The sequence below is a fragment of the Falco rusticolus genome, chromosome 8 (genome assembly GCF_015220075.1).
Source record: "Falco rusticolus isolate bFalRus1 chromosome 8, bFalRus1.pri, whole genome shotgun sequence".
Lineage (NCBI taxonomy): Eukaryota > Metazoa > Chordata > Aves > Falconiformes > Falconidae > Falco > Falco rusticolus.
Window position 1 is genome coordinate 414,049 of NC_051194.1, and position 27,917 is coordinate 441,965.

Below are 27,917 nucleotides of genomic sequence, written 5' to 3' on the forward strand. Positions count from 1 at the left end.
TTTACAACACTTACATATTATCCAAGGAGTTTTAGCAATAACTTTCATTTTTATTAAATTACGCACATAACTTGTAAATAACCTGGCATTTCATTTGAACAGTCTTCTTCAACTATGGAAAGCTACAAAACTTGTTAGGTTGGTTTTGTTAAAAATGAAGGTGTCAGAATAGCTTCCTCATCAGTTTAGAAAATGGCAGATACGTGGGACTTAGTAGAAATGTATGTTCAGGAAGGACAGAATTCATAAAACTATGAGAAAATGAAACCAAAGGACTTTACACCAGACCAGGACTCAAGATTTTTTAAAAAAATATTTCCCACTGAAATCAGTGTGGCCAAATGGCCTTTTTAAAGCCTGGGCTGGGTTGTAACACAGTAGAACAGGTTAGGGAAAATGCTTTTCTTGAAATATGCATCTAAGTAGTAGCTCTTTTTTCTACACGTGACACCTAGAAAAACTGTATTTGCGATACAGGATCTCTTTCGTTCTTTGTGATACTTCAAATAATAAGAGAGCACATAATTTAACGTTCATTTTTCTTTTAAAACCTTGAGCTTTTATCAGTATCATTTGGTCAAAGCAAGTAACAGAAAAAGCATTACAAGTCTCCCCTTTTCTGCAAAAAGGTATTACATAATTTATAGAATCAATAGGCAAGATAGAGATACTATCATTCTTTACAAATTCAATTTTAATCTATGTTTGTTTGGAAATCCGAGTAAGGCACATGCTTTATTTATTTTCAAGTAAGTATAACTTATGACCTTTCACTTTTTCTTTCTTTGTATTTTATTCCATTTTAAACTACTCTTTTTACAGCAAGTATCTCTTCAATAATTTATCATATTCGTAAGACAATCCTACTGAGCTAAATGAAAACACAGTAATTTCTTTTGCTGAAATTAAAGAGTTAAGAAAGAGTGCTGCAACCCTTCAGCCTCATCATAGCTGTTTTCCTCTAGAATCTACCAGAGATGATATGGAATCAATGAAAACAGCATACTAATAATGGCTGACTAATATCTTTTTGGAGTTTCCTTATCAAGATCTTAAAACATTTTAAAAGTTAAAATTTGGTAAGAGAACAGTTTCTTGCACTCATGAGAAAGCTGTTACCCAGAGATGAATCTGTTTTTAATGTACTCGAGAGTAAAAAAACCAACCACCTGGTTTCTTTAGGTTAAATGATCCCCCAGCTTTCAGATACAACTGAGGACAGTCTTTAACCCCATCTCTTATCACTGAAAACTTCTCCATTTTCTGCTTTATGAGCACATGCCCTCACCCCCCAGCCCCACTTCCCCACCACCACTGTGAGCTCTGGGTCCCCGAGGCCTGAGGCAGGGGTGTGCATCATGTACCACACAGGGCTGTGACCATCGGCCTCTCCACACCGGTAAAAGGCTATATAAACATGTAAGACCATATATCTTTAAAAAGAAAGTCCAAATAGTATATGTCTGTTCTTCCCACTCTTAGTTTCATTATGTAATTCAACTACCCTCCATACTTGATTTGCATTTGCCTTATAAAAGGACAGCATACCTACACCAGAAATTTCTCAATTTGCAGTTTGGTTCAGCCCTGCAGTTGGATTTGAGCTGTGCTCAAATGCAAGCCCCTCGCTGGTGAGCATTGCCTGTAACACCTCCTCACACGAGACTCACCAGCAACATGTCAGCAAGTGCCAACCTCTACAAGGCTGCTCCACAAGGCCACCATACTAAGGTCTGTAGTAATTTTAAGAGCCTATGGGCACCTATACTGGACAGAAGATTCCTATTTGGTGCAAGATCTGCCTCATCACCTGTCAACACAAAGACATCAGTAGGGTTTGTAAATCGCATTTATTACAAAAGTGCAATGACAGAACAGGCTGGATTCAAGGATCCCTGAAGGCCCCTTCAATCCCATCGCTTGTGTTTCTGCGACCACTTACAAACAGGAGGTATATTCCTCTCCCCTTCCTCCTCTAGTTATTAGCTTATGTACTCGGGTCCTTGCCTGAGGAACCAGCATCCTGCCCAAAGGAGAGGACTCCTTCACATGCCCCCAGCCCCCTCTTTGCTCACAACCTGTGTTAATCCATTTCATCCAACTCACCTGTTAATTTAAATTGTCTTAAGTGAAGTTTTTCCCACTGACTAAAGACCAATTGATAAGGGATTCTAGCATTCAGAAAGAATCTGAATTGGTCATTTCATATACAGTCTGCTGCTATTTCAATAAACATTTATTATCTCACTAAAATTAAACTGTGATGTGGAATTCCACACTCCTTCACTTATCTCCAGCATGCAAAAGCTTTTCTGGATACCACATTCAAGATCTCTAATTTTTAAAGCCTTTTTAAATGCCCATTCTCAGATAAGACTGTTTTTCTTAACTTTTGGCTAATATTCTGATCTACTCCACATGTAAGAGAACCAAGATGCAGAGTTCTTTAAAAAAAATAAAATAATTAATTATATCTACAAGCACATCACCCTCATATTAGGACAACACAATTAGTTTTGGAGCAATTAATAAGTAACAGAAGATTAACAAAAATTCATCAAGCAAAACAAACCATCAAGGGCAGCAAAAGTAACCCATGAAAAAAATGAGAGAGAAAAGAACAGCTAGGTAACATGCAAACTGAAAACTGGACATTAAACCATAAAGTCTGCAAGTAGGCATTTGGGTTTTTAAGTTAACATGCATGGACTGCAATCTTGCATAGCAAATCCACATGTGCGCATGCAGCACATGCATGCTTTCAGCACCGATTTATTCAAAACCTTTAGCTGGCGGCTTCAGTAAGTTATTGCTTCAGAAAGGTAACAGAAAACTCTTACAAAGGGACAAAAATAATCAAGAAGAAAAAAATACACAGGTACACAGTGATACATAGTCATGCCTATGGAGTAGATGTGTTGATTTAAAATATTACCAATTTATATGATCTCATCAAATGAAGAGCTACGGAAAAACTATACATTTTATTTACAATAGCACATTATAACTGTATTTATACACACCTGATTTTTAAGTGGTATGAGAGACCACACAATCCTTTCCTGACAAAGTACCGATTTGACAGTCAACCTCTTTCAAAGCCATACCATGCATCCTTGTCTCTCCGTGTCAGTGAATGAATCAGTAGTTAAAAACTGCTTAGAAGAGCAGCACAGAATCAGGCTCCAACACTGACAACTAAAATCCAGAGGCACACCAGGTTCAGTTTACCAGCCACCCCAAGTGTGACTCCTGGTGTTATGGAGATGCTCTGCCATGAAGCAGTTGTCATCTGCAGCGCCTGATGTGTTCTGCCAGCACTATCCTCGCAGAGGTCCCCTTCCACACAAAGTCATACCAGACCCTATTACCACATCATTACATATGATCACACGCACACACCAGGCGAGCAGGTCTCCAAGCAATGACAACAAAAATAAACCGCATCAGCTGCTCTTTTCTGTCACAGATACCAGACTCAGCTCAGGAGAGACCAGCACACAGCACAGTAGCCCTTCTGCACCTTGTCAATAAAAATAACAAAAAACCCCAGAACCTCACACTTGTGCTCTCAAAAGCAGGTGATCATGGCATGGGAAGGCACGGCTTAGCTACATACCACCCAGGGTTCAGAGAACTCATGGATGTCCTGAAGTCAAAAGCCAGGCCAGGTGCTCGCATACCCCAAGCAGCAGTGTCCTTTCTGAACATCCAGCCGGGAAGCAAGAGCACAGACAAAGCCCTCTCCCATCATAAACAATTCACACAGCCGGAAAGGAGCTGTATCGTGGCTAGAGGACTCTCATCCAAGGCAAAAACCTCATTTTCTAAACATTTCACAAGATTTCCAACCATAGATGTCCAGTTTTCACACATAACCTCACTCCACCAGAGACAGGCAGCCAAGCTACTGCCCGCTTGTGAACAGAGAGGTCATCCACCTTCAAACCCCTCTTCTCAATGAGTACTAAGCAGGTAGGCATTCAAATATTCAGAGACAGGAACACACACATAAAAAACCACCACCCCACACCCCAAGTTTCTAAAACAAGACCGAAGTCCCTAACGCAGTCAGCAGCCCACCCCAACAGATCTTTCAGATAAGGACAATTATAGGACTTTTCCCAATCTTCTGGAGAGGCAGATCATCAAGTATCAGATCTCAGATCCTCCAAAACAAAGCCAAGCAACAAAGCAAACCAAGCCATAAAGCTGTAATATCACTTCCATTATTTCCTTATTTGAATAAACTACTTACTTCCCCGATACTCCATTGTTTGCTCTTACCTGACGGTACAGTGAGTTTCCCCGATAGCATTTTGAGGCAAACTACTCATTTGTGTCCCAATTTCTTTTTTAAAAGAAAACTAGCACCCTTAGCAGTATTTACTTACTAAAAACTTAAGTTATGCAAATGAAAGCAACCAGAAATACGAAGTATCTTGGTAAAGCAACAGAAGAGTAAGTTGTGCCCTGCTGCTCCTAAGTTTCATATTAAATCTTGTGTGACCATGACGCATAAATAGGATCAGATCATGATCTCCAGCTGTTTTCTGACACACAGTAACTGTACAAACCTATTACAAACAGTTTGAAGAATGCATTACTGTAAAATATAATATGGAACTCAGTTTCTTAACTAAATTACAGTAGCAGTGAAATTAATTCAATTATTATTATTTTGGAAATCCTTCCCCAACAGCAGTTTTGCCTTTGCAATCTCTGGAAAATTGAGATATTTGATTAAGAAGTAGAAGCTGCGTATAATATTGCATCTCCACAACAAAATATTATCAGCTTGTTGGATGTTAATTTTCAAAGTACATCAGAATTCTAATTTTCTAGCAAGGCTCAACACAGACCGAGAGCTCCACAGATACAGCTCGAATATGGAATTTTAATGATAGGCAACCGATACAGACTATATTAAGAATGCAGTTGGCTGGTACAGAAATGTGTTCCACAGAAGATGTCAAGAAGACTTCTGAAGAGCATGATTTCCTCCAGAAATCCACACAATTGTACTGATTATTGACTCAAGGAACCATTATTATAAAACTCTACATGATATCCTGGGTAAGTAACACTGCATCCTGGAATCTAAAGTTAAGTCTCACATGACAACAGCAAGAAAAACTGACATCATCTACATTACAAAATTGAACTCCAGTTGCCAGCCAGCATTATGTCCCTGCTACTGCCAAAACGCACCTCTGGGACATGTGAAGCTGCCATGTGATAAATTCAGCGGTGCAGGCCCACGTAAGTAGAAAAGATGTCTTTTGTCACAGTATATAGTTATATTTCCAGCAATACAGTGCATAGCTTGCACACAAGGAGACGTTGTTTCAGCCAGGAAAAGAATTTTGGTAGAAAACATCACAGTCAAGGTTAGCATAAGCTGAGTCAGGTAAGCATGTAGAAGGTAGGTGCACAACACTATACCTTCTTTGTAGTGAGGATGAGGTAAGAAGGAAAACTCCAGGAGAGGCAGAGTAATTGCGCTAAATTGTGTTCCCAACCCAACACACTACTTCTGGAAGCACAATTACTCACCCCTCCAGTAAGTACCATAATTCAGGATGCTGGACTCGCCATGCACGAGGGACAACCCACACCTTCCTGTACTCCTGCGGAATGGCAGCTAAAGTTGCACATCCGCAGTCTTTCAGCTTCCTTTTAAGTAAGCCCACAACACTGAAGTACTCCAACAAGTGATGAAGTACACCCTGTACAGGTAGCCCTCTGCTTAGATTCCTTTGCAGGTGACCTGCAAAGCTATACTCACAATTTTTCTCACCCTCACATATGGGCAAAGTAACTGTAATTTTGCATTTAATTTTTTTTCCCCACAGATATTTAGAATTAGTTGATGTGAAGTCAAGTGCCAAGACAATGAGCTGAAATAAGTGTGTGTGTGTGTGATCTATTCCAGCTGTAATGGTTCACTTCTGTGCCACGGTGATGACGCCATCCACTGACAGTATCTGCCTAGTATTTCCAGAACCCAGCATTACGAACAAGATTAACTCCTGGTCTAAGAGTGTCTTGGTTATTTAGGCAAAGGCTCTGTAATAAATGGATATTAGACTATAGTGAATCAGCCAGAAAACCGCTGTAATGAGAACACAAATAATCTGTACATACAACAATGCAATACATTAATACTTCAGTAAATAAGATTAAAATTTGTGTAATACTACCAGGCTCTGGAAAACAAACACTACAAAACTAAAGATGGCTTAACACAAGCAGCTCCCAGGCTCTGTTGCACAGCGTACTGTACAGTTAAACATTTTTCCCAGAAACTGCCTTGTTGCACACACACTTGTTCCTGTGTTTCTAAGAACAGTTAGAAGTTGATCATTTTATGAATGCATTTTAAAGTTCATTTCTGTATGCCAGAGGTTGACACCCTTTCAGTTCTTCTAATGACACAAAATCAAGACAACTTGTAACTACAGCTCTACAACGTTTTTCCTATTGCTTGTAACTTGGACTGAGCACATGATTTTATTGGTATGTTTTTTATCTCAAGAACAATGACATTGGAACCATTCACAGAATGTGTATGTTATTCCGTACCAGCACATCAGCAGCAGGATATTGGCTTAGGCCAGGGGTCCTCAAACTTTTTAAAAAGGGGCCGGCGCACGGATGAAGTGGCAGGCAGCCATCTGCGGCTGCTTGGTTCCCCCCCCCAGTCCCTGGCGGGGGGAGCAAGGGGGTCTGTAAATACTGGGGGCCAGACTGAGGACCCTGGGGGGCCGTAACCAGCCCGCGGGCCGTAGTTTGAGGACCCCTGGCTTAGGCAGTCTTCATCTACCCCAGAAAATGAATGGAGATATAATTGTGTCTTGCAATATTCCACAAGCCAGGGTTTTGTGAAGAGAGAAGTTACTACCGAGAAATACAAGTTCATTTTCTCCCAGGCAAATTTCTGAGTGCTGAGTACTTGCTCTCCTCTTGTAAGAGGAGACACTGATCATAACATCCAGTGGTGCGAGAACAGATGTTTCTCAGGCCAGTGGTAAAAATCTTTAATAAAATGTCCTAAGAAAAGGACTCCAGATCACACTCTGCACTAAAATGTCAACACTGAACCCCTTGTTTGCTCCAAGAAGCATTCCAAAGAGACCCAGAAGCCACAGACTACTGAAAAAAATATTTTAAAATAAATCTATTAGCTTCTTTTTATGACCAGCTTACAGTAAGAGGATAATGAGTTAAGAGTTTGGTGTCTTGACTGAATATTGTAGAGCAATAAAGAAAATACAAAGCAGCACAGCTAAAATTTTTGCAACCAACTCATTAGAGGACTCAAAGCAGTCAGTAGAGCATCCGTTCCACTGAACTACATCTTACAGACAAGGCAGTAAAGAGCTGTGAAGATAACGTGTACTTGAGCCTGAAGACACATTGGCATGAGCACTGGCTTTCCCATCATACTTAAGACTAACTGTGGAGTTATGATCGCTAGAACAACAGTATCTGCCTTGGAAACTCGACTAGGTTAAGCACACTCGTCGGTGAACAGCACTCATGGACAGAGATGCTGAATCCACCAGTGTGGAAATAAGAGAAACAACGTATGTAATTTTGCAAAGCATTAGAAGCCTGAACCGTCAAGCTTTGGCACAAGCATTACATCCAAGACAGCAGTGACAGGTTCTTCCTCTATGATCTTCACTACTTGAAGACAGGCAACATTAAAAAAAAAAAAGTTTAAAAAAAATGAAACAAAGTAGAGGAAGCCCCCAGAGGCCCACCTCCTAGGTGCAGCTACAAAAAGGGACCTAGGATAAGAGAAGGACTTTTAACCTTTTAAAAAGTAGAAATAATTCCGGTTTGCAGTTACCTATATGCATAGAACAGCTACAGCTTGTTCATCTCCAGAATGAGCAGTAATAGTCAAGGTAAGAAGGGACATTTGCATCTCCAGGACAATTTGCTCTCACTGTACGAAAGTAATCTTTAAACACGGTAAATATATGATGTAGGAGTTGTGTAATACATATGTTTCACATTTACAAGAAGATCCCGTCAGTAGGGCTGGTTCAACTACAGTTTTGCTTTCACTGGTAGCAGAAGAGTACAACAACAGGGTTTGACCACTATTTAAGATGGATAAAAAAATGCAATGGGCAACAAAAATCAGCTTGTGTTTCAGAAGCTAGAACCAAGTTTAAAACAGAGACTGTTGTAGGGGGAAACAAATTAGCAGAAATTAAAAATTTGGTTTGGATTAAAAAAACCAAGCAAACTTACTCGGCCGTCAGCTAGCTGAATGGATCAGCTAAAAACTGGAAAAAAATGGATTACATCTTACATGATCTATCATTTACCTAGCTACCTCTTCATCTTGCCTTATAGCACATTCTGCAGGACATTCCCGATTCAGCCCTTTCTGCAAAAACAATTAGATTTTTTTGTCATGTATTTCCAAGACTCAAAACCCAAGTACAGTATTACATGAAGCTGACAAATCACAACAAAGACTACTGAAACACTGAGCACTCAAAATAACAAGTCTGGTTTTTATATCAAGATAGAATTATTTAAAAAGACATATTTATGTATGTACCATACATTACATACTGCTGAGTCAGACAACATTTGAAGTACTATGTCCAACCATGCCAAGCTGCTGGCCTTGGCCAAATGCCAAGCTGAAACAATGCAGTAAGACAAACAGACAACTGACCTTTACCATTTCTAGTAAACGATGACTTTTTTTCCCCCTTCCTTCTAGTAAAACATCCAAGTCCAAGAAGAATCCCAGTTAAAGAGAATGGCAGAAAGGTAACTTGTCCTGGAAAGAAGGCTTTGGACTGCGACTGACCAGCAAAACTTTTTCTCCCTTCCAGATTCTCCGCTTCTCTCTGCTCTTGCCCTTTCTTAAACTTCCTTAATGATCCTTATCCCCCATAAGCTTAAGTACTAGGAATGGTTTCAAACGTAGTAAGAGAAGCTGTAACACTGCCAATGGGGCCCAGTTTTTGTAAATTCTGGCTGTAGGCTAGAAAAAGCAGCACACAGAAACCCCTGCGTCGCTGTGTTGTTTCTCATCGTCCTTTGTTCCCCCCACAAGCCACATCTCCAGGAAGTCAGAGGAATAAAAAAAGTTGAGCAATGGATTTAATGTATACACCACACAAGAGTCCTACGACTGTGTATTGCTAAAATAATTTCCCTGAAATTTATCAGTTTTCACTGGCATTTCTGTAGTAAATCACAAATACTATCCCATCAGAAAAAGACACCATCAAACCTTCTAATTCTCCAGCAAAGCATTTACCAAACAATTTCAGGCTGTTCTACTACTTTTCCAGGTGCTGTCTCACTTCTATTATAGAAAATCTAAGGCAAACTGTCTCAGCCTACTTTTTCCCTCCCTCTTCTATCCACCTTCTCCTTAGTTTGCTTCACTGTGATAGCTCAGCAGGTCCCTCAGATGGGAGACCTCGCCAAAGCAACCCTGGAACAAAGCTGTCCTGCTGTCACAGGGTTTCACTGCTGTTCAGAAAGATACTGAGTGCTAGCTGCTGAACACCGAGCTGCAGCTCCAAGTTTGCACATCACCACAAGCACTAGCAGACACTTCCACAACCCTGAGATACAGACAGCAATTTATTGACTCTTGCCAATTCACTCGCATCAAACAAATTTCTGAAGTTTGTATTCTGCTTCAGAATACCTCCTGCTGTTCATAGGAAAACTGATTAGTTTTCTCAGTCCTGATTATCACTTGTCTCATTAGCGACAGCATGCTGTGCTATACTTAGAAGCAAAATAACTCAAAAATTGCATGACATCAAGACTGCGTGTCTATGAAGAGACATTACATGCTTTCCATTAAAAGTCAGATTAAATACTACCTGAACACAGGACAGAACTGCAGCTTTTCTTCCCACATATGTAGTATATAATTAATAAGTTATGAATAGTCAAATAGTTCTACCAACAGCAGTATTTCCTACTGGAAACCGAAGTTTAGCAATTCTAAATTCCCAAGATCCCATTCTAAATTCCCAAGATCCCAGCCTTCACCGCACACAAATAGTACCTAAAAGAAAAAAACAAAACAAACCAACCAACCAAAAGACCACAGGTACCTGGCAAGATAGTCCTTCTTTTGTTTCTAAAACAAATGCCAATTTTCTTAAGTCGTGTGTAACATAAACAAATCCACAATACATCACCTTAAACTAACCTAGTTTAGACCAAATATTTCTGTCAGGGTTCCGGAAGAAAGAGAATTCCTGCTTTAAACCCAGGGTTCATCAGCATCTCAAACATTGTAAAAAAAAAAAAAAAAAAAAAAAAAGATGGAGTTGCCTCTATTTTATTAAAAACAATATATAATAAACCCAAGCAATGTTATTTTTAGAATTGGACTTCACAGTTTTAGCATACAAAAATCCTTGGGAACTAAGGACAGCTTTCATAAAGGCCACAAATAATGAATTTTTCTGCAAAACTCAACTAGAAGCCACCCCCAAATTCTTTACATGATCCTTAAATTGAGAAAAAAACCCCAACCATCCATTATCTTAAGGCAAAAGAAAGCAACAAAACAGATTACAACCTTGCAGGAAGCAAGAACAGCTATGCTTGCAGCAGTGTTGTTAATACTGCCCAGTGATGGAGGCAGACTTTTGCCTACCGTGCTGAGGATGCTCCCTTGCCTACAGCAGAGCTTTGCTGAGGGCCGCTGCCAGCTCTCCCCAGCACGCACGCCTACCGCTGCCTGCTCAGTTCCAACACAAACACACCAAGCACGCTCCTCAGAATTGCTTCATAAAGGCGACGATAACATCTAGCACTGTTGTCCTTTATACTCTAGGATCAGATGTATTCTGTACACATTAGGAGCTTGAGTGGGTTTTTCATCACAACATTATGAGAAACAAAGTATATAAAATTGGTGTTTATGAAATTCTCCAAAAATTGTACAAATATCTATGTGTAAACAGTTCACCTATGAATGTGCATGGTTCTACCCAAACAATTCTGTAAATCAAAAATAATGCATGAACTTTACAGAAACATTCTCATAAGTGAGGTTTCCATTATCAACAAGGAATCTGCTTACTTAAACAGCCACTGAAATTCACCTCCCAAACCCAATAATGGTACTTCTTGCTTTGATACAGATTTTATAACAACTGCCATTAAGGACAGAGTGAGAACAAAATAAAATAAAAAACCAACACCAAAATAACCCCATGAAATAAACTAAAAACACCACAGAAGTTGGACTGATTACGCAAAAGGTAAGTGCAAAGGATTTCTACTTTGTCAAAATAAGTGGTAAGATACATTCAATATTCATATACTGAAGTGGAATTTATCCACGAATTTAGATTTTCCTTTCTGGATTCCTTACATTACAAATTGCTTTACACTCTTAAAAAAAAAAAAAAAAAAAGAAATAAAAAAGAAAAAAAAAGATATCTTCACTACAAAAATGAAAAACTATGAAAGAAATCTAGAATGAAAGCAAGTTAAAAGTTGCCCTCCTGAAACAACGGAGAAATCCTCACACACCTCATTCCAACTGTGGGAAAACACGAGCATATAACGTGTGGGGAGAGCTCCAAGACTGGCGGCTGACACTCTGGGGATGAATTGTCAGTGGGGTGATAAAAAAAGAAACTTAAAACAGATACTTCATTAAAAGCCTACAATTTCTGCTTTTACATATATGGACTTAAAGAGCCATTTTCTAACTGAGACTCCACAGAAACACAGCAAACACCTCTTCCTCCATTGAGAGCAAACACTCTGCCTGTGCAAGTACATGATAAAGAAAGAACAGCTAAGGAAAACATACAACTGGGTGTTCATACTGAAATGAGAACTTGTGCCCAGCTGCGAGAGATGTCCACAGCTACCCATTGAGATAGATGCCACTCCATACTTACCCCTGAACGGCAGAGGAAAAGTGTTTTACTTGAGTATCTGCAGCATTGAATTACTTGGAGAAAACACTACTTGACTGCAAGTAACTACACTAAGTCACTTAGACACATACTAACCAGCTCCCCTAAAATACCCTGCTCTCAAAAAACAGCTATTAGCAAGCCCTCCTGTAGTTCTATTTAAGAGTTAAATTCCAGGTATGTTTAAAATCTTACTGCAAATATTCTTATGTCTTTAAATGCAGTTATTAAACAAACCGCTGAGTATTTCCTACTAGGAATCTTCTTGTCCATGTAAGGTAAATGCAATACCAAGCAAAGCTAGAACTCTAGTTCAGCTTAGATGTAATTCTAGAGATTTACCGAGCAACTAAGTTATTTTTGTGCATAACATTTAAGTAACACTAAGAAGAAAAAAAAACCCACAGTGACCGATTCTCTAACCCTCCAGAACAAGTAGTTTTTGTATACAGTTAAATACTTCCCTCTATACTGCCTTCCTTCTATCCTGCCTTGTATATGAATCCTTCTACCACATACTCAAATTTCATTGTAGGTTGTATCTTAGAATTTTTATTTTTATGTGTTTCTTTTTTTAAAACATGTCAGCTCCCCTTCTCTTTTCTTCCCTTTAATACCAATAGTTGAGTACATGGTTAAAGCTCCTATTGTACTACAGAATAAACAAACACCAGCCATGTCTGATCAGACAGCCATACGTAACAAATGAAACAGGGATGACTGACTTCGAAAGGAAAAATCCCAAAACCACTAACAAACACAAAACAACAAACCCAAACTAGCATGCATGCAGCTGTGCTAAACATTCTTGTAGTATTTTAATAAAGAGCATGAAAAACTAATTACCTTGAATAGCCATTAGAGAAAGCAGGTCTGCCAGAAAGGTTGAGTGTTCCCAAAGGAGCTAAGGTCTCATCCCCTGATCCCTGGCACCTATTCCAATTTTCTGAACTCGCAGGAAGAGATGGAATGATATTAAAAATTGGTTTCTGATCCTGCTGCTGAGAGAGCGATGCAGTATTTAAATCATAGTGATATATCTGTCCCCCAGAGGTACTGACACCATGGATAGATATGGCAGAGACTTTAGTACCCAGCAAGTTAGACCCAGAGAAGTTTGCCTGACAATAAATTGGGCCCATGTTTTCTTGCTTTATGCCAGGAGTACAGAGTTCAATGAAGTCTTCCTTTTCTGTTTTCACTTGAGGCATTGGCATTTTGGAACTGGGCAAAAGGTCACCATGGTCATTAATTTTAGGTTTAGTGTCACATAAAACAGGAGGCTTGCAGTCTTCACTGAGATTTCCTTCCAGGAGAAATGCATCATCTGCAGATATAGGGGACAGCAAGCCACCATCATCTAGCAATGGGTCAAGTCTCCATGGGCTCCCATTGGGCTCTTTGCCAGGAGACACCGGCGGCAATTCTAAATCCTGGAGAATATCCAGGGTGCTTTGGTCTTCAGAGAATAACTTCAAGTTGCCACCGTTGGAGCCAACCTGGCTTTGGACTGCAGCTCCTGAATCTAAAGGTATGTTGCGGCCAGCCATGCCCGGGAAATCCGGCTCAAGCGGCACCTCAGAAGATATTGCTCCCTTTGTGTCCTCAGCCAGGCTTGAGGACTTATTCAAGCTCGCAATACTTTCTTCCAGGAGCCTGAAGTCTGTTTCTCCAGAAGAGATGCCAATTTGGCCCTGCTGGGAAAATCCAAGGTCATTTCCCATCACTTTTGCATCTGTTTCACCCATGTAAAGTCCCATCGAGAGTGATACTGCCTTGGAAAGGTCTGGCTGAGGCACATTTTTTACTAATCCTTTTGAAAAGTCAGCCGAAGCAGCTTGCTGATTGGAATCTGACTGAGAAGAAGCGGGGAGAGGAGATGTAGACACAGGGGCTTGTACAGTAGCTCCACCCCTGAAGGGTGGATGAAAGTCCATCACGATCCCTCCTTTGGTACTGATGAGCGCATTTTTCCTTGTTTCGTCTTGATCCGACGAGTTAAGCAATTCTTTGGAATCCATTACTTGAACATTAGCTATAAAAAGATCACAAGCATTCAAAGTTAGCACAGCAAGGGTATTTTAGTAACAGCTTACACACAACCACCAACAACAAAAAAAGTCTAAATCATTAGCCTAGTGAACCTGGTTTAGCTGCTCTGAGAACGAAAGCACAGCAAATTAAACTGCGAACTGGCAAGAGCCACATCTTTCTCAAACCCACTGGTGCTGTTTCTGGGGTTTTGTTTGTTGGTGGTTTTTTATTATTATTATTACTATTAGTTATTTCTCACTGGTAACAAGGAAGTATATTTTTAAAGCTTTTCTAAGCCTGGATGAAGTGGTATGTCTGCCTGCATGCAATTCAAAATCAGACGACAGCATATGACATCTTTCTGAACACACTCTCTCTCTGTTACTGAACCTAGCAAGTAAGGAAGTGTAGGAATTGTTATAGTACCCAATTTACAGATTTTGCAAGCTAATGTTCCCTGGTATTTAATTACACTTTGAGCAGGGCAGGGGAGAAAGACATTTCTCGTCTTTCCCGAGTCAGTTCCCTCTCTCCCTCCAGGTCCAGATGTAACACCCACAACATGTACCGAAGGCTCCAGAGGCAGCTCTCTAATGCAGCACCTACTGGCTGGACCAAATTCTGTTACTGTCCAGGAGCAACACAATCCCCCTACTACACAACACAAGGTTTGAGATTTTTGCATTGGTCTGGCTTACAACGCAACTCGTGAGTCTTCAAATAAATCTCAGATTTATAAACAAAAGCTAACTAAAAATAAAATAAAAAAAGAATTTTTATTAGCGTCAAACACTTTTACCAGCTCATGGCTGTTCTTCAAACACACCTAACATGAATCTCCTAAGTTTGATCAGTTTGTATCTGCTACATTTATTTTCAGCACAGACCATAAATATTTGGAGAACAACTGTAAAGTCTTTGGCAAACTTTCTATAACATTTGTCTACAGCCAAACAGTCAGAGCAACCCGCTAGCGGTGACCAGCTCATGCTCCCCTTGGTCTGTAAGAGCAGGCGATGCCCATGTTATTAGGCCATGGCATTATTAGTTAAGCAGTGACCCCAGAGTGTCCACAAGTCTATAGTCATCTTAATTACAAACCCGCCGGCTCTGTCACCCATTTTCTCCAGACTGCCGACCAACACTGCTGCTTTCTCTATGCCAAAGTTAAGGCTGTGATCAACAGAAAGTCCTCACGTATAAAAATTTTAAGGTGGCCCCAGCGAGCTTCAGTCTGAGCAAAAGCGTCCCGAGCAGCAGCTCCTCGACGGGAAAACCCTTCCTGGGCCTTCGACGGCACCTGGCAGGGCTGCCCGCCGCCTGACCCCAGCGTCCCACCGGAGGTCGCGCTCCGCCCGGCCGGCCCCACCGCGCGGGGGGCCAGGCGCAGCGGGCAGCACGGGAGCACCGCGGGGCTGCGTAAGGTGCGCGCCACATCAGCGACTGGGAGGAAAAAAATACTGTAACTGTCAACCTGCAGTTATGACTTTTTTTTTTTTTTTTTTACGTGAAGGGGAGGAAAAATGTAGTTATTCCACTTGACAATTTCCCCAACAGAATAAAGCGGCGAACCATCCAGCGCAGGAAACGTGTCAAAAGAATCAGATGCGAGTCTGCCCGAAGGGGCAAAAAGCTGCGAATACCGAAAACCGCCGAATTACACTAAATTCTCCTTTGCAAAGTACAGTTTTCAGAGAAATGTGTCGGGACCTGTTGAGCCGTCGCCGCGGCACACCCACTTCTGCAAAATAAGACCAGCCCACGGCCGCGCGGCGGCACCCCGCGCTGCTCCCCCTCCCCGCCCCTGACGCCCCGGCCCCCGGCCCCGCGCCGCTCCCCGGACCGCCCGCCGCCACCGCCCTGGGCCCCCACCGCGGGGGAGGCCGCGCTCCGCCGTGCCCCCTCCCGTCCCACCCCGGGACCCTTCCGGGGGCGGCTCGGTATGTCCCCCCACCCGTGCTCGGGGCATTCCTGCGCCGTGGCACCGCCGCCCCGCCCCCCCTCCCGCCAACTTCCCGGGACGAAGCCACGGCTTAGACCCCGGCCCCCTTACCTCGTCCGGGGGGTGGCGCTGGGGCTCCTTCAGCCGCCAACTGCCATCGCGGCGGGGGGGCAGCAGCCAGCAGGAAGGGGCGAGGGAGCGGGCGGGAGGAAGTCGACAGTCGCCCCTCCGGGGGCTGCGGCGGCGGCCAGCACCGCTCCGCCGCTCCTCCTCCTCCCGCCGGATCGAGACCCTGACCTAGTCCCCGCCCCGCCCGTCGCCGCCACCACCACCACCGCGGCGCCCCCTGCGTTAATTAGCACTAATTGCCTCCGCGGACTTTGTCCCCCCACCCCCGCCCCGCTCCTGCCTTCTCTCCGCGCCTCCCCGCCCCGTCCCTCCGCAGGGCAGCTCCGCGCTCGGCAGTGCTCTGCCCCCGCCACAAAATGGAGGACGGCGGCGACTGCCTCCTCCCCCTCCCTCCCTCCCTCCCTCCGCCTCCCCGACGTGGAGAGGGAGTGGAGACTGGCGGCAAGGAGAGGGGCGGCAGCAGCAGCGCACCCGCTCCCGCTGCACGGCTCGGCTCGGCACTGCGCGGCCCGCTGGCGCTGGCCGCCCCTCGCTCGGGACCGCGGGGCAGTGCCCGCCGGGCCCAAGCGAGGGGAAACGGTGCAACCTGTTGGCTAAGGTGGGCAACTGCAGCCTGCGCCGAGGGGCCGCCCGCCGCCCCGCCTGCCCCGCGGCTCTCGCCCCTTCCCGGACGGCCCGGGCGCGCCCCCTCCCACCCACCCCAACAGTGGGTCCGCCGAGGGGTGGCGGGCGCCACCTCCGGGGTGGTCGCGCTGGGAAAGCTGCGGGGCCGCCCCGCTTCTTTCCTTTTTCACTTCCTCCGCTTCCTCCCGAAAGGGCGAAGCGCCCCGGGCGGCAGCTCTGAAGCGGGAGGGCCACCCTTCCCCGGGCGACTTCCCCCGCGCCTCAGCAGCCCGCCCCGCGGTCTCGCCGCTTCCCTCCGCGCGGTGGCGGCTGGGCAGCGCGGCCCGGCCCCGGGGGCAGCGGCGAGCTCCCCCCCCCCATGGGTCCCGCCGTGGCAGCCCGCTTCCCCGCGGAGGGCTGGGACGGGGGTGCCGCGCTGGAAAGAGGCTGGACGCCGTGGGGAGGTCACCTCGGAGCTTGCTGGACAGCTCTAGGGGCGGCTGGGAGCTGGGCGGGCGGCCTGGGGAAAACCCGTGGAGAGGGACCCCGCGTCCCCTCAGCGGCCAAGGGGGCTGGGGTGGCGCGCCTGTCTCGTGGCAAGCACGGGCAGTACAGATGTTTTCATTGAGAAATACGAGTAAACCCCACAAAGGGTGCTAGCGTTTCACTGAGAAGTTAACAGATCCGGGTGTTTCTTGAGTTTAAAAGCAGCCGGGGAGCGTGCTGTCCGACGCCGGGCCCAGGCCGCAGCGGCGGGCGCGGGGCGCCAGGCTCGGCGCCCCTCAGCTGCGCGGGCCAGGGCAGGCCACGGGCGGCGGCACGGGAGCGGGCCGGGAGTTAAACCCACGAGGTAAAACAGCAAAGCAGCAAACCCTGCAGAACGAGCGGTTCTCCTGGTCTTGGCAGCTGATAGAGGTTCTGACGCTGGCAAAGAGAGAGGCTGTCCCTTCACGGAGGTGTCCCTCGTTCGGGTTTGGGACACTTAACATGAACTTGGAGATAACTCTATCAGTTGTACTGGGGCTGTGTCAACAAGCAGCATCTAGAAACGGTACATGCTACCAGTTACATCAATGAAAGATGTTTTTGTCTTTCCAGCTGTTCAAATGCAGATTTGGGGGTTCTCCTACAAGGAAAGGAAGAGCCAAGTAAAAGCATAGATTTTAAGGCACGAATAATCTGCCCTAATTTTTGTTAAATTGTAGGTTTTTCACATGCCACGCTTGGGAAGATACTGTTTTACTTTAGAAATGCAAAATAAATGCATGCAATATTAGCTTAATATTCTCTTACATGTTGCAGATTATGAAAAATGGTTCTAAAAATTCTAGATTCTCCTCTGCAGTCTCCCTTAATCTAATGCATATTTGAAAGATGTGTTTAAAATAGCACTCAAAACTGTCTTCTGGTGCTTTTTGGATGATGCAATGAATTTACAGCTAACAGGAAACACTTCTTCCCATACAAGGGAAATAGAATAGCAGAAGTCAGACTATTCACAAATACTGTGAAATCTTTGTTGCCGGATACGGGAACATTGCAGAGGTCCTCGGTATTCAATAAAGGCAAGAATATCTCTCGAAGCATGAAATTCTAATCTGCTTCTGGCAGCGTACCTGGAAAATTGACTTCACTTTATTGCTCTGTGAGTATTCCACCACAGAAATTGTCTTGCATTTGGGGACCCCTCCTGCCACTGAAATCTGGTCAACTGAAATAACAGGGTATATATGGCCTGCGGAGGGGAGCTGAAACACTGCTGAATGTTGGCTTTGCTTAACTTTCTGTAGCTGGAAGGAACTTTTATGACAAAGCTGTTTAGTTCTAAGAGATTTAGATGTGAACATCTGTTTATAAATGCAACTCAGCTGCTTAATTGCACGGTAATGGGTAGAACATTCCTTCTCTAATGAATAATTCCATATCTTAATATCATCTTTTATCCCAAAGGACCTGATCTTAGACTGGTATACACAGTTTATTCACCAGCATCAGCCAGGGACACTGTACAACACTGCAAAACAGCGAGCAGAGGACATCTTACAGGTTTTTTGTGCTGGGAATACTGAGGCAGGCTGGAGTGCAGTATGTGCACAGTATGTGAACTCAGATCTGGCCAGGGCAGAATGATTCTTATTTGTACGCTCCTGAAAGATGTTTTTCACTTGTTGCTAAGCTCAGCAGCATGCGTTGCAAGGTCATTGTTGGTAAAACTCACCATTTGTTGGTAAACTGAACAACAGCAGTCACGTTCAAATATGAAGCTAGATTTGCTCATTGTCTTCAGGCTGCTACAATACATATGAATTCTGTCTCTTAGATTTGTTCCCTTTTGAATGTTTTGGGTAGAATTGAGCAGATGAAAGACTTTGGATATTTTCTGCTTCTACTCTGTACAGCTGGGAAAAGAATATTACCGATTCTCACTTCTTTTAGCTACAAGCGCTACTGAAACAGAACAAGCGCAAAGCCTGCAGAGGCATGCATGGCAGTGGCAGAATTATCCCTCTGCGATAACTTCACCACGTGCTACTCACTTGGCTTTGGACAAATCTTTCTGGCCTCATGCGGGTTTTCCTGTGTGACCAAACAACCCAAACATACCACCTCCCTTTGTTCTCCTTCAAACACAAATGTTTCCTAGGGCACTTGTATATTGTAAAAACAAATTTAATGTAAAACTTGGTAAGCTTGCATGTTTTGGCTGACATTTTACAATGACATGCTACCCTGTCCCTGTATGTAACAACTTTGAATGCATTATGTGATGATGGTTGGAGTTAAACAAAACCTATCTTTGCTACTTTGTAAAAATGTATGAAATAAGTTAGGCTTTAAAAGACTTGTGATTTTTTTTCCTGTTTGAACTAAATTTTTAGAAGGTGATGAAGTTGACTGGCTGAAAATCTGCTGCTTGCATTGTGCTGATGATTATTTTGTTCCCTAAAAATCTATGATTTTTTTAAACAGCTGACATTGACGACTCTTCTTGGAACATAATCAACCTTCAAAATATTTTAATTGCCAAGTTTGAGTTTTCTACTTCTTGAGTTCAACCTGTTTTATTTTATATTCATATTTTAAATACATAAATGCTTACAGTCAAATGAAAATTGAGGCGTTGTTGGGTTTTAGAAGTGAGTGTGCTGTTGTGACAATGTGTCATCAAAATCTTCTGTTATTAAATATCCTGACCCTAGTATGAAGATATCTTGACCCAGATCAGAAAGCGTACCTCATCCCCCAGAGTACAGCTGGTAGTAGCACAGCTACTCTGGCTTTTACCACGGGAACCTCGGTAGTCCCCAGAAGAAAAAGAAAATTCTTACTGCAGCCTCCAAATATGTGGTTCATTTCATTCTGTCTCAGTCCAGCACAGGATTGCCTCATCCTGCTGAAAGTGTCAACACACGTAATAATTTTCTGTTTGGGGTAACAGGTTTTATGGCTTTGACTCCTGTTTGATACAAATCTTAACAAGACCACGTCTTCCACAAAATGTCAGCATTGTTCAATTATTTTCTACTGACCTGAGCAGAATGGTAATCTGGTAAAATCTGTACCTTCTTTCTTACAAGTTAGAAGTGAAGGTTTGGGGTTGGTTTTTTTTCCAAAATTCCACTAGTTCTCTTCTGCTAAATACACAAGTTATGCACTATAATCATAAAAATACTGTGGCTGTTTTGCAGATGGATAGTTAATTAACTAGACTTCAAATACAAGAGTTTTCGTCCATCTCAGAATGTCTAAATGGCATACATTAATATTCTGTGTAAAGAATGAAATGTATTTGGACAATAGAGGGAAGAATTATTTCTGCAAGCTAAGAAATTTTAATTTGAGGAAGAACTAATAAATATCCTGAAAAAATAGGATCAAGGGAAGGGCTGAAATACAGTTTCAGCAACTGCATTGTATTGACAATGAAAATTTTGGCTGTCGATCAGTGCCTAATTTTGAAAGAGAATTTCAGCAATTAGGACTGCAGTATCCAGCTTACTCAGTAGTTCCGTGGAGCCACAGGAAGAGTGGTATGAATTGTCATGCAACAGATTTAAAAGATATATAAATGACTGCACATTCCTACACCACAACATACTAATATTGCAAAGATAAGGAGCCTCAACCTTAACACTAAATGTAGACATTAAAATATATATCTAAGAGGAGAACATTATTAAATCATTAAAATGTAATTATATGACTCTCATAGAGGAGATCAGGCAATTAATGGAAAATGAGAACCGACTTCAGATTTGTGTACAGCGTTCCAAGCTGGATATCAGAAAGAAACATCTGAAGCACTGAAGGGAACTCTCATGGCTGCCAGATGCAGACATAGATCTGTTTGTCTGGGGGTTAGCATGGATGATACAGAGGACCCGAAGATGGGCAGATCATGCCACATGTGGCTGAAGTGAGTGTGCATAATGCAATCCACAGGAAGCATCTAGGTATAAAAGTGGTCTGGAGTCACTCTGGGAAAAAATGAACCCCTTCTAGACACAAGCAAACAACTTTAAAATGATCATACGCAAATATGTTTACAATATGGGGAAATTTCTTTGGTTACGAACTGCTGACAGGCCCAGTAAGAACAGAAAACTGACACATGGGTCCCTGTTGGCAAACATATATAGGCCACTGTGGATCTGTACTAAATCTTTTTTAGTGCTAGAAGCAGGCTAGGAAAAAAAAAAAAGATTGAAGCTTTTCCAGATGAAGTGATGTGCTCATGAAACAGAACAGCAACAACTTTATCTGTAACCTTCAAGGAATTAGCATATGAAATGGTGCTGGCAATTAACGGAGATTGGGTTCAATTGGTTGGATCTACTTTACCATGGCAGGACAGAGAAGTTTGCAGGCTAAGGGTTTGATTTACCAGTATTTCACTGAAAGTACTGAAATGGACACAAATGGTGCTTTTGATCTCTGAAGCAATTTATAAAGATAAGCTAAAGGGAAAAACCCCAGATGCCGAAAAACAAGAGCTACATAGCAAAGACAATGGCGAATGGAAAGAATTCAGTCAAACCAAAGATGTGGTAGCACTAGTCACTAAAAGTCACGTCAATTAAAATCATACTAAATAAATATTTGCAGAGATATCAGAAATTGGAAGATGAGTGTTCGGAATTATACAGAACAAAGAATTTGCACTTTTGGAATAAATAGTATATGGGGTCCACAAATAACAAATCGTAAAGTCCTTAAGCCTGCTTGGAAGTACTTCCAAAAATACAAGCTGCATTGCCTTTTCCTGTGAAATGCGAATTCTGAAGCTGTGCATCAAAGACAGCTCATGTAAAGCTACAGTTTTATAGGAAGAACTCTTCCTCCTTTTGCAATCTGTTGTCTCTACAAAAAGGCAGCAACATGCCCAGTGTCTAATGTCCTCCATAAACATAAATCTTCTAAGGCTTTGGTTGTCTTGTAAGGAGGTCAGTTTTGTTTCCTATCGGCTTGTAAGTAATTCTGTTTAATTCTTGAATATACATCAAAGTTATTCAGCCAGTGAATGCACTCTGTCAATAGTTTTCCAGCTAAGCCAGAATGGAAAAGCAATGTTCCCCAGCTGCTGTTTCTACAGACACAGGAGCATGCTTCGTTATGAGTATGCAATGAGCAGCATCCTCAGGACTGCAAATTCATTTGTCAAAGGGGACTCCTGGGTCCAAGCACAATCTCAGTATGCTTTTGCTATTAACTATAGTGGGTCATAGACTGAGGCACAGAGGTCTGTGCCATGCCATCCTGCATCCTCTTTAGGTTAATAACTCTTGGTATGTTTTTCTACTTTCTTCCTGTTTTTTTCCTGTCTTTATTTCCTGCGCTAGTCCTTTGTCTGTTGTGACGTATTTTGTACTTTGATTTCCCATCAGCTCCTTCACTTTACATGAACCACTGTTGTAGTTCTTCCACCACGCCATTCACCTTCCTGGATCCTTTCTCTTTATATCTATTGATCTGCTTCATCTTGAATCCCTTTATTTATTCCCCTTCTCTCCTAGAGTTTTCATTCTCTACATAACACTTGGAGAACAGAATATGTCCGCACTGGACATACTCTTATTCCCTCTCCCAGAGATGGAGTCTGACACATCCTTCCCCAAGAGCACAGCCATCTTCCACCCCTGCTGCCTTTAACAGAGATGTCCTGGGGCACTGAGCACTGCCAGCTTCCCAAGGCATGCATTAGCTTACACGAGCTGTGACTAGGTTGAGGCTAGCAAACATGTTAACCTGCTAATTAGGAAGAGTGAACAGTGAAAGACTGCATGGGCATTGCTAATTGCAGTCTAGCAGTATTAAGAATTCAGTGCGGAGAAGTGCCAGTCTGTAACCAGAGTAGATGATGCCTGTTGGCCCTCCTCAGGCTCATGCCTGAGTAGAGCAAAATCCTGCAAGAGTAGAGAGGGAAACTTTTTGTGTAACAATACAATGAAATAGAATTCATGGCAAATGCCTGAACAAAACACAACTCCAAGCTTCATCATAGACTGGCAAAAACTGAAGCCTGTATCCAATTTATAAACCCCTACATGGGGTTAAATCTCGTTCTGGCATAACGTGATAGCAACTCCTAGTTCCATCAGCAGAGTTTGGCCCTTGGTGTTTATTGAAGCCATAAGAACAATTGTGAGTGATGAATCCACCCGTCTCTGGGTCTATATTGACAAAACATTGAGGGCTGCTTTCTTCTGCAGCTGTTTTGTGTAAAAAAGAAATCACAACTGCAAGTGGAAATTAATCTGAGGAGGTTATGTTCCTATTGAGCTTTTCTGAGTGTTACGATGTAGATCTGTAACAAACGGCTGGAATTCTAAAATGCTGTAACAGACAATGGAAATGCACTGTTCAGAAATGGGGGGAGAATTAGTTGGGTTAATTGAGGAGGAGCACTTTGAGACAGGCATGGGGGTGAAGTCATATGTAAGTACACACAAATAACTTTGTTGTTTTTAAGTTTTGCAGAAACATCTGGCAACAACATGCAAGGAAGAGGAAACTTTTGTTTTATGCATCAAGACCTCTCTATGAAGAAAAGAAAACTTTAGCTAATTACAGGATGCCTGCAAGAAAAGAACCACCTTAGATTTCACCGGTATTTTTTCCTGCAACACAATGCCTAATAAAAATCAGTAGCCAGTGACACACAGATTCTGATGCAGTCTGGGCTATGTGGCATTATCAATACATCTCCTCCACCAGCCAGGGAGGTTGTACAGCCTCCTCATGTTCTAGATGCCAGACTGCTGCTTGGTGTGGCGGGGAGCAGGGTCTGTGCACAGGGGTTTGCATCTCACTATGTGCTCAGGATCCCACACATCAAGAATACTGACCCAAGCAGCCAGGAAGGCAGGGCCAGGAGCATTGCCCCACTGCTGCTGGAGGTGCAGGGCAGTCGGTACCTTGCTCCACAATGCTGGTGCATGTCTAGTACCTGCATGCGGCAAAGAAATCAATGTGGGAACTCTCTGTGCTGCTGCAGAGTCTTCTTGGCTCAGCTTTTGTTTGGTACAGGTAAAATTACCTAGGTAGGTAAATCTTACTGCGGGATGAAGGTCTGACATTGCTGACAAGTTTTTGTGAGAGGTCCATGAATTGCCATATGTTAAGAGCTAGTTAAATGGAAATGATAAAAAATAGGATTTGATGTTCCTTTGTTTCCTCTGGGGTGCTTTGGTGGTAATGGTGCTCTAAAGGGGCAAGTTCACACACAATTCCAAGGCAGCCACAGCACCAAGATGCTGGGAATCTGAGTGAGCAGAGGTGTGCATTACCGTGTCGTTCTGACATGGCAGATACATTTCAGGAGCGCACAGCACAGTAGACTTACACTTACTTTGTTTTAAAGCAAGGCATACTGTCCCATGTTAGTGATTTCAAATCACGTTCTATAAATTTAGAGCTTTTCAGCAATAAAACAGAATTATATGCAACTGCGTTCACTAATGAAAAGAAATTCAGTATGTGACACTGCAAGTTTTAAGCTCGGACTCATGAGTAAAATATATAAATAAAGCTATAAGCAAAAGAAATGTTACCACTAAAATGTGTTTTATGAAATGTCATATACCTTTTAAAAATCTGTCTTTACTGCGAGAGATATGACACCTCTTTAAATTGAAAACATAACTCCGAACTCTGCCACATTTAGTACCACAGATGGGTCTTAATTTGGAGTTTAAGCCAAACCCAGGAGCCAAGGGAAGAGGTTTTTTTGAATTGCAGTAGGGGCTACATATGATCTTTTCTTAAATATTACACACTTAAATGGAAGAATTCATGGGGAGTTAAACAAGGAGATGGGACATGAAAATTAAAATGCTTTTTCTTGAAACAAGAAAAGAACACAGTATAAATGAATTTGATGCAAGGTCTCGATCATTTAAGTTCTTATGGAAAAAGTGGTTTGAGGCTATTGTCCTTATGTTTTGTGTTCCATCTTACTCCCTGTGCTTTATTGTTACAGTATTTAAATGAATATAACTTCTAAAGGACTTTGGTTTTAAACAGGCTTCTTTTAGTTGGGAGGTCTAATAAAAAACCTGAAGACTTAGAAAAGCATTTAATTGGTGAGATTATAGTTAGATTCATAGAAACATTTAGGCTGGCATTAGTCTGAAATGGGTCATCGCAAATTAGCCATCACAAAAATGGGTGCTCAAATTGCAATGCCAACAAGAAAGACAAATGAAAAGATAATCACACATTGTCTCATATTTATCAGGAAGATAAGTCTAAAGCCAACCAAAACATTATGGTAATGCAAAGCCCGTTAAAACAGGTGTTGATTTTGCCACATGAGAGTTTCTGCCTTGCCCAGAGTACTGTAGACCCTGGCTTGTAAGGGGATCCTAAACACTTCAGCATAGTAAACGAATGACTCTTACCAGAAACAGTTTCACTTAAAATACTTTAAAGGTAGTGCCTCTCCTACTTTTTGTACAGAAATAACTTGAAACCTTTTTGGCTCATCTTTTTCCTCCTCCAAATGTGTGTGGCTGTGACAGTGACAAGGGCTGGGTGATGATCGTTTTGGCTCGCAGCTTGTGGCTGATGATGAGTTGCACATCTGCGCCTCGGTTCACCCTGGGCATCTGTTTTATTTTAAGTTTTATCAAAGAATGTGGGAACAATGGCACCCTTGCAGGCATGCTCTCACCTCTGTGGGTATTATGTCATGCAATATGTCACAAAGTTCACAAGGCAGACATACAGTAGAAGGGAGCCTGGTATTTCCAACACCAGAAACACGGAATCACACAGGAATGTGGTAGCTAAACTGGATCAGACCAAGTGTCTGCCGAGGCTCAAAGCCTCTCCCTGAAAGCAGCCTGCAGCAGATGCCCACGGAAAGTGTGCAAGGTCGGTAGATGCTACTGATGGCGTGAGCTGGCACTGATGCCCCAGGCAGCAGTCCTCACCCAGCCGCTGTCCCTTCCCAGCAGGTTAAACACTTACTTTCACCCAAGCCGCCGCACGAATGCAAAAGGAAAGTAAGGAGCGGGAACAAGCACACAAAACTAGCAGGCAGCTGGGCCATTTCTTCATGTTGGCAAAGCTCAAGGGCTGTCGCACACCGTCACTTCTGGGGCTGCATCTCCCAGCCCTCTGCAGCCTGGAGATGCAGCATTGGGTTTCTTGAACTGATATGGTTGGGGGTAGTAATCACTGATGGGTTTTTCTTTCTTCAATTTCTCTTTTTAAAAGTTTTTATACTTTCGTGTCTACTATATCTTGCAGCAGCAAGTTCCACAGTTTAATTACAAACTGGGTGAAAAAAAATAAAGGCTTCCTTTTGTTTGCTTTAAGCTGCAAACGATAATTTCATGCTACTAACTCTTGTTTGTCTGTTAGAAAGAGCAGATAACTGTTCCCTATCCTCCTGATAGATCTGTTTTAGAGGTCTCTTATCTTACAGACTCCCACTGCCACCCCTTTTCTCCTCTGAGGCTTCCCTTCTTTGCAGACTCTCAGAAGCTGTAAAGAACAGCTTTAATTATATTTCTTGGGCTTTTCTATACCTTTTTTATTTCTAGAATATACTTGCTGAGATGGGCGACCAGAAGTACATACAATGCACAAGACATGGTAACACAATGCTGTTCTCTGTTTTGTTCTCTCTTCCTTCCCTCATAATTCCTAACATTCCAGTTGATTTTTCTGACAGCCAGCACTGAGTTTATGTTTCCATAGAACCACATGTCTACAGTAACCCTTTCCTTGGTGGTAATACCTAATTTACAGCTTGTCATTGCCCACATCCATATATTTTTCTTTGTGTATTTTGCTTTTCCTTGTGTGTATTACATTTTACTGGCAGTAAAGTCAGCCTGGCATTTTATGACCTGGTCACTCAGTATGATGCGATACTTCTGCAACTCCTTACAGTTAGATTTTGGTTTTATTACTTCTAATGATTTATTTTCAGCAGCCAATTTTGTCACCTCCTGCCACCTCCTCTCCTTTTCCAAGTTATTTATGAATATTTGGAGTGGCACAGTTCTCTTGGGACTCTGCTTAAATAATCTCCTTTTGCTGTGAAATGATCTATTTCTTCCTACCTTTCGCTTCCATATTTTAACCAGTTTTTGACCCTTTAAAGAATCTTCTCACTTTCCCTGGATAGCTCAATTTGTCTTACATGAACACTGTCTTGAAGTAGCAAGAAATAGAACACAGAGTAATGAACCTGACCTTTTATTTAAAAAAGAAGCAAAGACGGATGATAGGTCCAGTTCTGCTGCATGGAGTATCAGTATGAAGCTGGAGTAGCTTCGAGGAAATCATCAGATTCGTGCCGAGATGAATAAGAGCCCGACTTACCCCTGCAGACAAATAACAGCAATTCTCAGCTCCTGGCTAATTAGGAAGAATCAGATGTTTTGCCCAAGCACAAACTGGCTTGCAGGATTTAAATTCCCGATTTTGCAAACTTCTACACAAGAGTGCATTAGCAAGGGTAATGGCATTAGAAACACTAATAAAGCTGTAGATTTTGTCTCTCCTGGATCAACGCAAAACTTTATTTAAAAAAAAAAGCTTCTCCTACAAAACAAGTTTTCTCAGTTTTTTTAGGCATGGTGTGAAATGACTCCTTAATTTGCAGGTCACAGCCAGGCACACTCTTCTGTCACAACAGAAGAGGCTATGTGATGGTCCTGCAAGCACAACGATTTATGGGGCTTACTGCAGACAAGGAGAAGTCAAAGTTTATTACTCGCTATGAATTATTACAGACTTTTGCCCAGAGC

General features: G+C 42.7%; 1 protein-coding gene across 3 annotated transcripts in view; it reads right to left on the reverse strand.

The window, feature by feature from the left end:
• Positions 1-16,305, reverse strand: part of NR3C1 (nuclear receptor subfamily 3 group C member 1) — a 74,202-nt gene extending 57,897 nt beyond the window's left edge. Inside the window, exons 1-2 of one of the 3 annotated variants that reach the window (XM_037396414.1) lie at positions 16,033-16,300; positions 12,792-13,980 (exon numbers count right to left, since the gene is read on the reverse strand). In XM_037396414.1, coding sequence (XP_037252311.1) covers positions 12,792-13,966 — 1,175 coding nt within the window. In that variant the 5' untranslated portion in view covers positions 13,967-13,980; positions 16,033-16,300. Of the gene's footprint in view, positions 1-12,791; positions 13,981-15,080; positions 15,174-16,032 lie in introns of those variants that run through there. The other 2 variants (XM_037396415.1, XM_037396416.1) reach the window with 2 other exon arrangements.
• Positions 16,306-27,917: the final 11,612 nt, after the last annotated feature.